We start from the raw sequence: 16589 nt of genomic DNA, 5'->3' as shown, positions 1-16589 counted from the left end.
ACTAAATTAATAAACATATCCATCTTCTTAGAGAATAATAATATAATATTAATTCATTAATACCCTAAACAGCAATAATGCAATTTAAAATCTCAGATATTAGAATAATCACCCAATCAATCACATATATTTGTTGCCTGGGGGGGGTTTTGTGATTATATGTCCTATGCGTGTTCCAAGACAATCATTTTTATGGGGAGGTTTGGGAGGGTTGAGGGTTGGGGGTTTTATTGGAATTAGGGGTAATGAAAGTATAGAAGATGAGGGGGATTGAATCAATTCGATTTATTATTAAACTTATTAGGTGTGATGGTGTCTGGTCATTTCAATATTATCAAGTTTACATCTTATTGTTGGTTTCTATATGAGACTTTAGATGGAGATTAAGGTTTTTTTCCTTAAATGTCAATGGCCTAAATCATCCAATCAAAAGGAGGAAAATGTTAGCTTGCCTTCAGAAGCAAAATGCTGATGTATATTTTCTCCAAGAGACACATCTGTCATTAATAGAATCTAAGAAACTGAAAGGAGGTTGGGTTTCTAAAAGTTTTTTTGCCCCAGCAATGGGGAAAAAGGCTGGGGTTGCTATTTTACTTAATAGGAAGTGTTTAGCTAATTTTCAAATGATTGCTTCGGTCCCTTTAGGAAGATGGGTACATGTTAAAATGGATATGGGAAATACTACTCTGGATTTATTCAATGTGTATGCTCCAAATTCAAATTAAATGGAGTTTTTTTAAACATTTACAGCAGTTATTACTACCACTGGCTGCCTCTAATTTAGTAGTGGCTGGAGATTTCAATGCTGTAATGAATCCAATTATTGATAAAAGACCAAGTAAAATTATAAAATCGTTAGGGCTAGATAATTTAATACAATCTTGTGATTTAATAGATATATGGCGTATTCTTCATTTTAATGATCGAGAATTTTCCTTTTGTTCACAGGTCCATAATTCCTTTTCAAGAATTTATTATATTTTTGTTTCTAATAAAATAGTTCAGCGTGTGACAAAAGCCATTATAGATCCTATTATTTTGTCTGATCATTGCGGAGTGTGAATTGAGTTGTAATCTGATGAACAAGTTTGTCCTAAACCAGTTTGGAGATTTGATAATGCTTTGCTTGCTGACTCAAAATTTCTTGAAGATTTTAAATTGAAAATGATTGAATTTTTCCAAATTAATACCTCTGTTGATATAAGTATTGAAACATTATGGGATGCATTTAAGGCAACTATGAGAGGTAATATTATTTCTTATTTGGCATATATTAAAAAACAACTTAAAAAACAATTTTCTGACTTAGAGAAAGAAATTAAGATATTGGAAAACAAATTAATTAATAGGTGGGAACAACATACTTTACAAATCTTATTAAAAGCAAAAGCCAAATATAATGAGATATCTTCTCAATTTGTAAGGAAAGATTTGTTTTGTCAGCAAACTCAGTATTATGGTAACTCAAATAAGGCAGGAAGATTACTAGCAAATTATCTTAAAGCAAAAAAGAGGAAAACTAAAATTATTGCAATTAAAGATAAACAAGGAGGTACACATACTAAAATTGAGCATATTTTACAGCAATTTTTTACTTTTTATAAAGATTTGTATTCTTCCGAGTCTTATGGAAATAGAGAACAGGATGGTTTAGAATTTTTAAATTTACTTAATGGACCGAAGGTGATGGTTATACCGTTGAGTTCTATAAATCATTTCAAATTACCCTTTTACCATATTTGTTAAATTTATATCAGTATCAAATGAATAGAGGTTGTATTACAGGTACTATGGCTGATTCATTAATTATTGTTTTGCCAAAACCAAACAGAGATTCTACTTTGGTTTCAAATTACAGGCCTATCTCATTAATAAATGTAGATGGAAAACTTATTGCTAAAGAATTGGCTTTACGCTTGGCTAAAGCTCTCCTTTTTATTATTGATACTCACCAAACAGGATTTGTTGCAAAGAGACATTCTTCTAATAATACTAGATTGGCTTTTCATTCTCTAAATTTGACAAAAAACATGAATGATCCGGCTTTTTTTATCTCTTTGGATGCAGAAAAAGCCTTTGATCGAGTTGAATGGACTTTTATGTATCAGGCTTTAGAATGGTTTGGTATAGGTTCTGGTTTTATTCAAATGATTCAGACACTGTATAGCTCTCCTGGTGCAAGATTATATATTAATAATAGTTTGTCAGATAGGTTTAACTTGCTAAGGGGGGATATACAGGGTTGTCCTTTATCTCCTTTGCTCTTTGATGTTGTTCTTGAACCCTTGTTAATAGCCATTAATCAGGCAAAGGGGATACGAGGCATTCCTTATTCGAATTGGGAATATAAGCTCTCTGTTTATGCGGATGATATACTGCTTTATTTGAGAGACCCAGAAATTACCATTCCATGTTTACTTGAATTAATAGAGAAGTTTGGAAAATTTTCTGGATACAAGATCAATTGGAGTAAGTCTGAAGTTCTTCCGCTCAATGTTCACTGTACCAAAGGATTATTTGAATCATTCTCATTTGTTTGGAAAGAAGATGGATTAAAATACTTAGGTATTACTATCAAAAACTCAACAGAGGACACAGTGAAGGAGAATGAAAAAATTTTATTAAAGAAAATATCAGAAATGTGTGAGCAATGGAATCCTTTACATCCTTCTTGGTGGGGGAGAGTTCAAACTATTAAAATGATGATATTGCCTGTGGTTTGTTATCAAATGAGTATGATATCAATTTTTTTTCAGGGGTCATTTTACAAAAAGTTAAATGGTATTCTTACTAAGTTTGTTTGGTTGGGTAAAAGACCTAGAATTGCTTTAGTATCTTTACAAAAGACAATTGTGGAGGGAGGGGTAAATTTTCCAAATTTTTATAGGTATCATCAGGCCTATATTTTAAGACAGGGTATGTATTGGATCCTCCCAGAGCTCATGGAGACTGTCCCAGATTGGTTATATTTAGAATGGCGACTCCTGTTTCCTTTGCATTTGTCTCATCTTATAAGTATAAAATTGCCCAGGAAATATAAAGAAATTAGAATTTTGCTTGATACCTGGAGAACTTTACGTTATGTTAGTAATTTATCACCAAATCTAATTTCTAAATCATTAAATCAATCCATTTGGCTAAACTCCAAGATTAAAATTGGCGGATTTCAAATTGTCTAGAAGCATTGGATTATTGCAGGTTTACGGATTCTAAATGATGTTGTTTCAAATGGTTCACTGCTTAGTTTTTCACAGTTGCAACATAAATATGGCTTAAATAAATCACAAAGTTTTAAGTGGTTGCAACTGAAGCAGGCTATTCAGGAGATGTTCCTTGAATGGAAAGATCTTAATACTCAGTATAGTTTGGAATTCCTATGCTTTCAGGCGGATTTCTTGGGTCACCAAGCCGCACAGTGGTATAAATTGTTGTATGGATATTTGAACAAAAAGCACAAAACTGGTCTTAGGGATATTTGGAGCATTGAGATTAGGCACCAAATTTCTGCTTCTCAATGGCCACGACTTTGGTCTTGGAGAATAAGAAGTACAAAGTCAGCATCTATGAGACAAACTTGGTTCTTTTTGTTGCATAGAGCTTTTTGGACCCCAGTTCGTTTACAGAAGTTGGACAGCTCTAGGTCTAATAGATGCTGGGACTTTAGATCATTTACTTTTTTTCTGTCCCTATATAAATGCCTTTTGGAAGTTAATTTGGTCCCAAATTAATTTATTGTTAGAAAATCATGTTGCCCTATCCTATGATACTATTTTATTTGGGTAATCAACTAAATATATCCGGAGGTACAATCGTATCTAATCAAAAAATGTGGTTACAAACGTATTGTAAATAATATGTAGCAGCAGGGATTCATTCATACCACAAAGACAAAAAGAACTGTTGACAAAATCATAGAAAAAAACGGAGAAAAATAAACCTCAATTGTGGGCAGCCGGGACTACACAAGTGCCCTAAGCCGCCCACATCATCACTGGTTTATGAAAAAACTCCGTACGAATATAAATCACTCTCATACGTAGAAATTTAATCTCACTTTCAGTATTTTCAATTTTTTCAGTGACAACATTCAAAAATGTCTGAGAAAAGGGTAACTGAATCCCAAACTAACTAAACCATGGCAGTCAGCTCAGCTGTAAGCATACAAAAACAGCTTGTAAAACCAGGGTATCAGTATCTCTAAGAAAATGTATCACTCATCTGGAGATGAAAAACTTCTTAGTCCCGACAGAAAAGACTTTCTGTTTCGCCTAAGAGAAGGCTACTTCAGGGGATCCATATTATTCAGGTTACTCCATGCTTCTTAGCAATACAACAAAAGTAAAGCTGGCTTCTCTCAAAATGGACCTGGGACTGTGAGACGCGCCCGACTCGTTCAAAAAGAGGAAGGAGCCGGGCGTCATGACGTCATCACGAAAACGTGATGCGTGATAGGCTGAACACCAGGATGTAAAAACAGGACACATAATATGAAAAAAATGAAAAATTCACATGTTCAAATGAACTACATTTTCACAAAAAAGGTTGCCATTCATGTACAGTATTCAAACCCTGAGGCTCTATAGTATGTAGACGGTTTATCCGTTGTTGTTCTTTCTGCCATAACAATTTCCTTATGTCTCCTCTTCTCAAAGACGGAACCACTTTTTCGATAACCCAACATTTCAAGTTTTCAAATTTATGCTCGAAATGAATACAATGAGCAACTATAGGGGCTGTAAGCTTCCGTGTATTTAAGCAGCTTTTAAGCTCTGTTAATCTTATGGTAAAGCTGCGTGATGTCTGGCCCACATAAAGAAGTTCACAGGGGCATTGAATTACATACACAATGTTGGACGATTGACATGTAGAAGTGTGTCGTAAAACATAGTTCTTTCCGTCACTTGGATTAATAAAGTTGGAGATCATAGCCATTACATTACAATTCGAACAATGTCCACAAGGACTATGTCCTAATATGGTTTCCGTTCCGCTGTTATCAAATTTTTCTTTAGAAGTATGGCATAACCAATCACTCAGATTTCTATTTCTAGACTGAGGAAAAATAAATTTCTTATTTCCGTTTTTTTCCATGATTTTGTCAACAGTTCTTTTTGTCTTTGTGGTATGAATGAATCCCTGCTGCTACATATTATTTACAATACGTTTGTAACCACATTTTTTGACTATTTTATTTGGAACATCTACGAGATTAAAGAGTCAAATTTTAGTAAATAACAATAAACTTTTGCTAATACTGATGGGGGTTGCCATTCAACATATTACTGGAAATTGGAAAGATTACACTAAATTTAATTATACCTTTTGGTGGAATTCAGTCTGTCATATTTATAAAATGGAGAAAGTGCTTGCTATACAGCAAGGAAATTATAATAATTTTAAAAAGATTTGGGGGCCATTGATTACATATACTAATGATTAGACACCTTAAACACCTTTATATTATATAAGAGTATAATTAGAGTGGGATTAGGGATGTATGCTATGTGTTTTAATTGGTTTATGCCTAATGAATGGGATGGGTGAGGGAGGGATTCTTTTATATGCTTTTGATAATAATAGATAAGATTGTCAAGTGATTTGTAAGAATTCTCTGATTGAATATTATACACTTGTTGTAAGATATGAAAATGAATAAAGATTTTTTTAAAAAAGAAATTTTTCCTGGCATCTTCCAATGAAAAGATAAAAGACAACACGATTCACATGAATGGCCGTGATTACGAAATTGACCAAACTATAAAAATACTAGGAGTCACCCTTGACAAACACCTAACCCTGGAAAAGCATACAGATTTAATGTTAAAAAAAAAGTATATCAGTCCTATGGAAGCTCCGCACCATTAAAAAATACTTCGATGATTCATCCTTTCGATTACTTGTACAATCATCCATCTTGAGTACGCTGGATTACTGCAACATTATATATCTGGGAGCTTAAAAGAAGACACTTAACAAGCTGAGATTAATTCAGAACACTGCGGTCCGGCTCATCTTTGGTTTAAAAAAATGGGAACATATCACCCCATACTTCCAGATACTCCACTGGTTACCGGTGGAATCCAGAATACTCTTCAAGTTTGCTTGCATCAGCTACAAAGCTATCTTTGGGATGCTACCAACTTACCTCGCCTCTCAATTCATCCTCAACAGCTCTAATAAGAGCTCTCGCAGAATAAATCTCTTTAACTACCCATCCCTGAAATCATGCTATTACAAGAAGTTCCTAGACAGAATGTTATCATTCCAGGCAGCCAAACTGAACACATGGCTCGTAAAACCCATTCTCGAGGCCACTTCTTACGCCGACTTCAGAAAATCACTGAAGACCCGTCTCTTTAACAAATTCTAATTCCCAATTCTTGCCCAATCCCCCTCAGCTATCCTCATCCCAATCCCCAATTCTCTTGATTTTAGATTAACTCATCCTTCTTCCCATTTGTAAAGATATTCCACCCAAATTGTTTTCCCCTGCACCCCAAACTCTGACTAGATACTTCCTTTTGATTCAAACCATCTTGGTTCTCTTCTATTTGCATTTTGTATCCCAGAAAGTACTTTTTCTGTTCCCCTTACATCTCATACACTAATTGTATGTATCTCGTTGTAAACATCTCTTACTTCTTGTTGTAAACATCTCTTGTATGTAACTTGTTGTAAACCACTTTGAACTTATGGTATAGTGGTATATAAGAAATAAAATTATTATTATTATTAAAAACCTCAAGCCTGAAATTCCGCACCCACCTCACTCAATGGATATAGTCTATGCTCACTGAAGGCCTTTTCCCTTAAGATATAAGTGAAATCATCATCACCCCTATCTTGAAAGACCCTAAGGCATCAATAGATCTACCTTCCAATTACAGACCTATAGCCTCAATACCTCTTTACGTCAAGCTCATGGAAGGCCTAGTGGCAAAACTTCTCACGGATTGATTAGAACTCCACAACATACTCCACCCCTCCCAATCAGGCTTCAAGACCAACTACAGCACAGAGACACCACTAGGCTCTCACCTGGACTCAGCCCAACACTTGAGAAAAGGCAAAAAAATGCTAATCATACAACTAGATCTCACCACAGCATTTGATCTGGTTGATCACAACATACTACTACAAATATTGGAGACAATAGGAATCACAGGCAGGGTACACTCATGGTTCCAAGAATTTTTACAATCCAGAAACTACAGGATAAAAACAAAAAAGAAAAATAAGAATCTTGGTACAACTCCTGCTGTGTGCCCCAAGGATCCCCACTGTTTCCAACACTCTTCAATCTATATACTGCCTCACTAGGCACCAGCTTAGACCAACTAAACATAACATCATACAGCTATGCAGACGACATCACCATCCTCCGTCCCTTCAACCAATCGACCCTCACCGCAATAAACGCACTATACAAAACACTAGAAACAGTAAAACAATGGATGAAAAACCACAAATTAAAACTAAACCCAGACAAAACAAAGTTTCTACTTCTCGAAAACGATAGAACCCCTACCAAAATGAACCTTGAAATAAACTCCATCTCATACCCCATACAATCCCACCTAAAAATACTAAGGATGACGATAGACAGAGGCTGTACCATGCAACTACATATCAACAAAACAGTCCAGAAAGCCTTCGCAGTCATGCATAACCTAAGGCAAATCCGAAAATTATTCGATAGAACACAATTTAGACTCCTAGTCCAGGCACTAATACTAGGCCTACTAGACTACTGCCATATCATATACTTACCCTGCCCTGCCACCATGATAAAACAACTACAAACAGTGCAAAACACAGCCCTCAGACTGATCTACTCACTGAAGAAGTTCGACCACATCACTGCCGCATACCAAGACACACACTGGCTACCAATATAAGCAAGAATACTTTTAAAATTCTACTATATGCTATTCAAAACCCTACATGGCAATGGAACATCCTACCTGAACACTTGCCTAACTCAGAACAATTCTTCCACATAAGCAGCAAAACTAGACAGCCATATCTCCAATTTCAGCACCAAACTACAGAACCTTCAGGAGGGAAATAAAACCAGGCTGTTCAAGAAATATGTCAAGACAAACTCCTGATACAACTAATATCCTCACTCCATCACCAGACTTTAAATGTTACAACCAATAGCTTCCCTGTAATCTTCTGGAAATGACCAGAATCTCTTCCTTTTGTAATCCGCCTAGAACTGCAAGGTATTGGCGGAATAAAAGAAACTAATGTAATGTGGTGGTGCCCAGCATCACTACGCTGTGCACCCCCTACTCATCCCCCTGGGTCATGCGCCCCCTACTCATCCCCTGGGTCGTGCGCCTCTGCTCATCCTCCTCTGGTGGTGCGCCCCCCACCACTTCAGCACCTCCCCTACCCTCTGTGTACCTCTTGAAATGCTCACCACCGCGAGCACCATCTTCCACCTGTTCACGCCAGCCTCGGCTCCCTTGTCGACCAGGACCAGGACGTGTTGTCAGAAGGGGCGTGAACAGAAAATGGATGATGCTGCTTGCAATAGTGAACATTTCAAGAAGTATGTGGGAGGGGGTAAAGAGGCACCGGCATCCCTGTGAAGATGGCGGCTGGGGCAGTCTGTCCATTACTATGACACTGTGCAGAGCTCCTCACTTAGGTGGCCATTTGTGGTGGTAATATTTCCAAACCCCTAAATTTTTAACAAGTAAACTGGAGAAGCAAACTGGAGATCAAAAAGCAACATAACATGAAGGGTTCATTTATCCACATAGACACTTCACCACAAAAGATAAAGGTAAAAAGGCTTAGAAAATAAAAACTGTTAAGAGGGTTGTTGGTACATAAAGAAGTTATGATGTCCTACCTGTTGGAGTAAAGAGGGTGGCAGGTCGGGCCAACTCATTGCTGGGTGGGAGGGTCCCAAAAGCTCCTGCATTAGGCAGACAGGTGATGAGGTCATTTCGGAAATCCAGTTTGTGAGGATCCCCCTGCATCAGCTGCAGAGACAGATAAGTATACTCCCATTAGCAAAGTCTTTGAGTGGGGATTTGATAGTTGTAATATTTTTAAGTATGTTTTATCTGCTTGTAGTTTTATTGTAGGTTTTTTAAATTTGATGTGTATTTTGTTAATGTGTTATATTATTTGACATGTTTTATTCTGGTTCTTGTGCAGAACTGCTAGTGATAGGGAAATACAAATGGCTTTTAAATAAAGAAAAATACTGTGATTACTAGAACAACACATTGCTAGAACAATTAAGAAATAAAATTTATACAATCAATTTCAGAAAACATTTCATTTCAGTATTTCAGTAAACATTTAAATATGGTACATTTGTCAGTGTTAATGCAGATTACTTTTGGCTATTGCTCATACTTTCATCTTACATTATACCACTATACCCTTAAACAATGTAGGATATATTTTTTTATTTCTTAACACATTTGATTATTAAGCTTTATGACTGTGTTTTGCTTTATTCTCAGTACAAATATAAGATTTGGAGTAAACTCTGGAATTCACTGCTGGAGCAAATGGTAAAAGCAGTTAATGCAGCTGGGTTAAAAGTTCGAGCTTATCTAAAATTTAATGTCCGTTTTTGCTTTAGTCCTTGCAGCCTGTCTTTTAGGGAGGGGGGGTTGAAGATTTGGGGGAGGTGGGAGGGACTTGGGTTTCTGTTGCAGGGATATTTCTATTGTATGAGGGCATAGTTTGCAGTAGAGGTTCTTTATGTGTGAAATATCAATCAACCCTTTTTCATCTGGTTTAGCAGTTAACATGTTTAGCGAAGAAAACTATTGTGTTATTGTATCACTTTGATTGTTTATTGCAATTTATTTTCAATAAAAAGATTTAAGAAAAAATAAAAGTTTTAATAAATAATAAGTTTTCCTAGAGGAAAAGTACATCAGCCTGGGGTTTAGCAGCATGGAATCTTGCTAGTTTTTGTAACTTTGCCAGGTGCCTGTGACCTCTCAGGAACAGCCACTGTTAGAAACAGAATACTGGGCTAAATGGATGTAGTAAAGTTACTCACCTGTAGCAGGTGTTCTCTGACGACAGCAGGCATATATTCTCACATGTTGGTGATGCCATCCATAGAACTTGGCAAGTAGGGTAAAAAAGTATACTGTCACTTTAAAAATTTTATGACAGCTCAAACTGTGCACGTGCTGATTCCTTCCCGCCTGATGTTGACTCACAGAACCTGCAGTTCAGTAAGATAGCTAAGAAGCCAACTAGGGGAGGTAGAAGGGTTGTGAGAATATATGCCTACTGTCCTCAGAGAACTCCTGCTACAAAGTGAGTAACTTTACTTTTTCCAAAAACAAGCAGGCATTATATTTTCACATATGGGACTTCCAAGCTTCCAGAATCATGCTTCTGAGAAGAGATTATTGACAACTATCACACAAATACAAGAAGCCTAAGAAACAAGATGGGGGAATTAGAAGCTATGGCACAAAAAGATAACCTTGACACCATTGGCGTGACGGAAACATAATGGAATGAGGAAAACGCCTAGGATGCTGTGCTACTGGGATACAAGCTATACCGCAGGTCAAAAAGGTGGGGGTATTGCCCTATACATCAAAGAAGGAATTGAGTCTACCGGAGAGAACACGCTGGAAACAAAAAATAAGGTAGAGTCTCTATGGGTCAAAATTCCAGGAACAAAAGGAACGGAAACGAAGAACGGCATCTACTACCGACCTCCAGGGCAGTTCGAAGAAATTGATGGAGAGATAACGGATGAGATTAAATGCAACTACAAGGGAGGCAACGCAGTTCTCATGGGTGACTTCAATTATCCGGGGTCAGACTGGAACCTAGGCACCTCTGGCTGTGGTAGGGAGACCAAGTTCCTGGATGTTGTAGGCGATTGCTTCCTGGAACAACTTGTCAAGAAAAATACGAGAGGAAATGCAATTCTGAACTTAATTCTAAATGGACTACAAGACCGGCGCAAGGTATAGAAGTAGAAGGGACACTGGGAAGCAGTGATCACAATATGATCCGCTTCAACCTGGACACAGGGGCACAACATCGATCCAGACCATGTTGGCCATGGCACTGAACTTCCGAAAAGGGAATTACGAAGGGATGAGACTCATGGTGGGGAAGAAGATTAAGAAGAGGATAAGCACTGTAAAAACGCTAGAGCAAGCATGGTCCCTTTTTAAGGACACGATCACCGAGGCGCAAAATCTATATATATTACACATCACCAAAGGATCCAAGAAGAAAAAGAACAAGGAACCACCGTGGCTCACTGTAGCGGTGAAGGAAGCGATCAGAGACAAGAAGACTTTGTTTAAGGAATGGAAAAGATCAAAAACGGACGAAAACTGGAAAAAGCCAAACAGCATCAAAGCAGGTGCCATAAGAGACTACGAGGAAAAAATAGCCAAGGAGGCAAAAAACTTCAAGCCATTCTTTCGATATATTAAGGGGAAATGACCCGCGAAGGAAGCGGTGGGGCCGTTGGATGACCATGGGATAAAGGGAGTGCTAAAGGAGGACAAAGCCATCGCCGACAAGCTGAACACATTTTTTTGCGTCTGTATTTACCGAAGAGGATATGCAGAACATACCAGCAGCCGACAGGCTATACGCAGGAAATGAGGACAGGAAACTGACAGGGTTGACGGTCAGTCTATAAGAGGTATTCAGGCAGATTGATAGGCTCAAAAACGATAAATCCCCGGGACCGGATGGCATCCATCTGAGGGCAATCAACTAATAGCCAATCTGTCGATCAAATTAAGAAGGATTCTGGAAGACTGGAAAGTGGCGAATGTCACACCGATTTTCAAGAAAGGTTCGAGGGGAGATCCGGAAAAAAACAGACTGGTGAGTCTGACCTCGGTACCAGGAGAGATGTTAGAGGCGCTGATAAAGGACTGCATCATTAATCACCTTGATGGACACAATCTGATGAGGACCAGACAGCATGGCTTCAGCAAGGGGAGATCTTGCTCGATGAACTTGCTGGGAGTAAACAGGCAGATAGACAAGGGCGAGCCGGTCGACACTGTATATCTGGATTTTCAGAAGGCGTTCGACTACTTTGATAAATTGCAAGCCATGGAATCGAGGGTGAAATACTCATGTGGATTAAAAACTGGTTGGCGGATAGGAAACAGAGAGTGAGGGTAAATGGACAATACTCGGACTGGAAAAGCATCACGAATGGAGTGCCGCAGGGTTCAGTGCTTGGACCCGTGCTCTTCAACATATTTATAAATGACCTGGAAATTGGTACGAGTGAGGTGATTAAATTTGCAGACGATACAAAGTTATTCAGAGTAGTGAAGACACAGGAGGATTGCGAAGACCTGCAACATGAAATAAACACTCTCAAGAAATGGTCCGTGGTACTTGGAGAGACCCCTTAAGAAATAGACTTGGGAGTACTGATCGACAAGTTAATGAAGCAGTCCACACAATGCGCAGCAGCGGCGAAAAGAGCGAACAGAATGCTGGGAATGATTAAGAAGGGGATCACGAACAGATTGGAGAAGGTTATCATATCGCTGTACCGGGCCATTGTACGCCCTCACCTGAAATACTGCATCCAGCACTGGTCGCCGTTCATGAAGAAGGACACGGTACTACTCAAAAGGGTCTAGAGATAGATAAGAAAAAAATGTGATGAGGAAAAAGCAAATGTGCTAAACAAATACTTTTGTTCTGTGTTCACAGAAGAAAATCCTGGAGAAGGACTGAAATTGTCTGGCAAAGTTACACGAGAAAATGGAGTAGATTCTGCGCCGTTCACAGAGGAGAGTGTTTAAGAGCAACTTGAAAAACTGAAGGTGGACAAAGCGATGGGACCAGACAGGGAATGGTCTAATGCCTGGCAACTAAATTTCAATGGAAAGAAATGCAGAGTAATGCATGTGGGGATTAATAATCAGAAGGAACTGTATATGCTGGGAGGTGAGAAGCTGATATGCACGGACAGGGAGAGGGACCTTGGGGTGATAGTGTCCGAAGATCTAAAGGCGAAAAAACAGTGTGACAAGGTGGTGGCTGCTGCCAGAAGGATGCTGGGCTGTATAAAGAGAGGTTTAGCCAGTAGAAGGAAGAAGGTGTTGATGCCCCTGTACAGGTCATTGGTAAGGCCCCATTTGGAGTATTGTGTTCAGTTTTAGAGATCGTATCTGGCGAAGGATGTAAGAAGACTTGAAGCAGTCCAGAGGAGGGCGACGAAAATGATAGGAGGCTTGCACCAAAAGACATATGAGGAGAGACTGGAAGCCCTGAATATGTATACCCTAGAGGAAAGGAGGGATAGGGGAGATATGATTCAGACGTTCAAATACTTGAAGGGTATTAACGTAGAACAAAATCTTTTCCAGAGAAAGGAAAATGGTAAAACCAGAAGACATAATTTGAGGTTGAGAGGTGGTAGATTCAAGAGCAATGTTAGGAAATTCTACTTTACGTAGAGGGTGGTGGATGCCTGGAATGCGCTCCTGAGAGAGGTGGTGGAGAGGAAAACGGTGATTGAGTTTGTTGCCGATACTGCAGGAGCCTCTTCTTTTGCGGCTTACTCCAACACCATCTTATGTCAGAAAGAGCCCTACGCCAGCTGCAAGCTAAAGAAGCACGGTCTGGGCTTTGCGGTCCCCAGTTATGTCTACCAGCTCTAGCAGGATACATACTTCAGAAAATAAAATTATTTTTTCTATATTTTGTTGTGTTGTCATTTTGTTCTTCAAATCATGTTGGTCTCAGGCACTGGTCTCTGTTTTCTTTTGTTCTGTTAACTCACTTGCCAGGATCTCCTTACCATCCATCTTATATCTCTGTGTATGTATTGTTCAGCATCTCCCTTCTCTGTGTCTCCTATACATCTCTTTCTAGTATTTCCCCTGTGCCCATTTCTCTGCCTTCATCATCTCACCATTCTATGATTACCTCCCCCTGTGTACGGAATCACTCCTCTACATCCCTATGCCTCCCCCCCCATCCAGCATCTTCCTTCTGCATTCTTATTCTCCCCCATGTGTCTAGCCATCTTCTCTCTGTGTCCATATACCCTCCAATGTCTAGCATTCCCCCTCTATGTCTATATACCACCCCCATACACCATTCCCCTTTTTGTCCCTGTTCCTACGCTCCTATCCATGCCCACCATATCCCCTCTTTTTGTATTTCTCCCTGTGCCCAGCTTCTCCTTTATACCAATGTGTGTCTCGCACTGTTTCCTCCCTCCCTCCCTCCACTATGTCCAATATTTCACTCACCCTTCATCCCCTTGGTTTAGCTTTTCTCTATCCCTTCCATTCTTTCCTGCAGATCCTGCACCTCTCTTCCTTCCCTCTAGCTCTCTTCCCAAGGGTCCCAACACCTCTATCCTCTCCATTCAGCGCTCAGATGTGGGTCCTCTTCCTTCCGTCCAGCTCTAGTCCACCCACCACATGGGCTCAGCACCTGTTTTCCTTTCCCCAATCCCCAGACCAATTCTAGCACATCTCCCCTTCAGCTCCAGCAGCCCAAGCAACCCCTACCCCCTTCACGGGTGTAGCAGCAGCCTCTCTCATGACTCTAGCAGCCCCCTTCCCTCCCTATTGCGGGTCCAACAGCCCCCCTCCCTTTCTCCTCCCTCGCTCCCAATCGCAGGTTAAAAAAAAATCTGCGACACCCCTGGGTCAGCCACTTTGCGCCTCCCGTCCCAGGCCTACCAGCCTCTTAGAAGCTTTGTCAACAAAGAGGCAACATTGTAGGCCTGATCTGGGACTTTCTTCTGGCCCAGTCCCTCCTTCTTATGTAACTTATGGTTTTGCTGGAAGTTACATTGGAAGTAGGGACTCGGCCGGAAAAAAACATGAAGGCAACTAAAGGCCAAATGGCCCATCCAGTCTGCCCATCCGCAGTAACCATTATTTCTTCCTCTTCCCCTTCCCAAGTGCCTATCCCAGGCTTTCTTGAAATCAAACAGTCTCTGCATCCACCACCTCTACTGGGAAACTTTTCCACGCATCTACCATCATCCTTTCCTTAGATTATTGCTAAGCCTATCACCTCTTAGCTTCATCCTATGCCCTCTCATTCCAGGGCTTTCTTTCAAATGAAAGAGACTCCACTCATGCACATTTATGCCACGTAGGTATTTAAACGTCTTTATCATATCTCCCCTCTCCCACCTGTCCTCCAAAGTATACAGATTGAAATCTTTGTCTGTCCCCATATACCTTATGACAAAGATCACGCACCATTTTAGTAGCCTTCCTTTGCACCGACTCCATCCTTTTTATATCTTTTTGAAGGTGCAGCCTCCCAAATTATACACAATATTCTAAATGAGGTCTCACTAGAGTCTTATACAGGGGCATCAATACCTCCTTTTTCCTACCTGCCATACCTCTCCCTATGCACCCCAACATCCATCTAGCTTTCGCTATCACCTTTTCAACCTGTTTAGCCACCTTAAGATCATCACATACAGTCACACCCAAGTCCCACTCTTCTGTCATGCACATAAGTTCTTCACCCCTAAACTGTACTGTTCCCTCATGTTTTTGCAGCCCAAATGCATGACCTTGCAATTCTTAGCATTAAATTTTAGTTGCCATTAAATTTTAGTTGCCAAATTTCAGACCATTCTTCAAGCTTCACCAGGTTGTTCTTCATGTCATTCACACCATCCTGGGTATCTACTCTATTGCAGATTTTAGTATCATCCGCAAAGAGGCAAATCGTACCTAACAGCCCTGGAGCAATATCGTTTATAAAAATATTAAAAAGAACAGGCCCAAGAACAGAACCTTGAGGCACACCATTGATTACATCCCTTTCCTCAGTGCTCCATTGATCACTACCCTCTTGTTGCCTTCCACTCAACCAGTTCTTTACCCAGCCTGTCACTTTGAGACCCATCCCGAGGGCACTCAGTTTATTTATTGGACGTCTGTGTGGAACACTGTCAAGGGCTTTGCTAAAATCTAAATATACCACATCTAGTGCACATTCTCTATCCAATTCTCTGGTCACCCAGTCAAAGAAATTGATCAGATTTGTCTGACAAGACCTACCTCTAGTGAATCCATATTGCCTCCGGTTCTGTAATCCACATGATTCCAGAAACTTGACCATTCTCTGTTTTAAAAGCGTTCCATTAATTTGTTTACCACAGAAGTCAGACATACCAGACTGTAATTTCCTACTTCTTCCTTACTTCCTCTTTTGTGGAGAGGGACCACATCCACCCTTCTCCAGTACCACTCCCAATGCTAGAGATTCATTGAAAAGGTCAGTCAGTGGAGCCACAAGAAATTTCCTAAGTTCCTTCAGCACCCTCAGATGTACACCATTCGGCCCCATCGCTTTGTCTACTTTTATTTTAGCTAGCTCCTCACAAACCCTCTGAAAATTGATCAGGATCCACCACTCTTCCATCCCTATTCATATTTCTCTTCTGCGGTTCTGCTCCCAGCATGTCAGCCGTGAACACAGAACAAATATTTGTTAAGCAATTCAGCCTTTTCTTTATCAGCTTCTACATATTTCTCCCCTTCACTTTTGAGTCTCGCAATGCCACTTTTGTATTTCTTCCTATCACTAATATATCTTTT

The 16589-nt window shown here is 39.7% G+C and overlaps 1 protein-coding gene across 3 annotated transcripts in view; it reads right to left on the bottom strand.

Annotated features, from left to right (window-relative positions):
• FBRS (fibrosin) overlaps positions 1–16589 on the bottom strand; it is a 391643-nt gene that overhangs the window by 37179 nt on the left and 337875 nt on the right. For all 3 annotated transcript variants that reach the window (XM_033944951.1, XM_033944952.1, XM_033944950.1), the window contains one exon: positions 8867–8999. In XM_033944951.1, coding sequence (XP_033800842.1) covers positions 8867–8999 — 133 coding nt within the window. The remainder of the gene's footprint in view (positions 1–8866; positions 9000–16589) is intronic.

The sequence above is a fragment of the Geotrypetes seraphini genome, chromosome 5 (genome assembly GCF_902459505.1).
Source record: "Geotrypetes seraphini chromosome 5, aGeoSer1.1, whole genome shotgun sequence".
NCBI lineage: Eukaryota > Metazoa > Chordata > Amphibia > Gymnophiona > Dermophiidae > Geotrypetes > Geotrypetes seraphini.
This window is presented reverse-complemented; position numbering and strand designations above follow the sequence as displayed.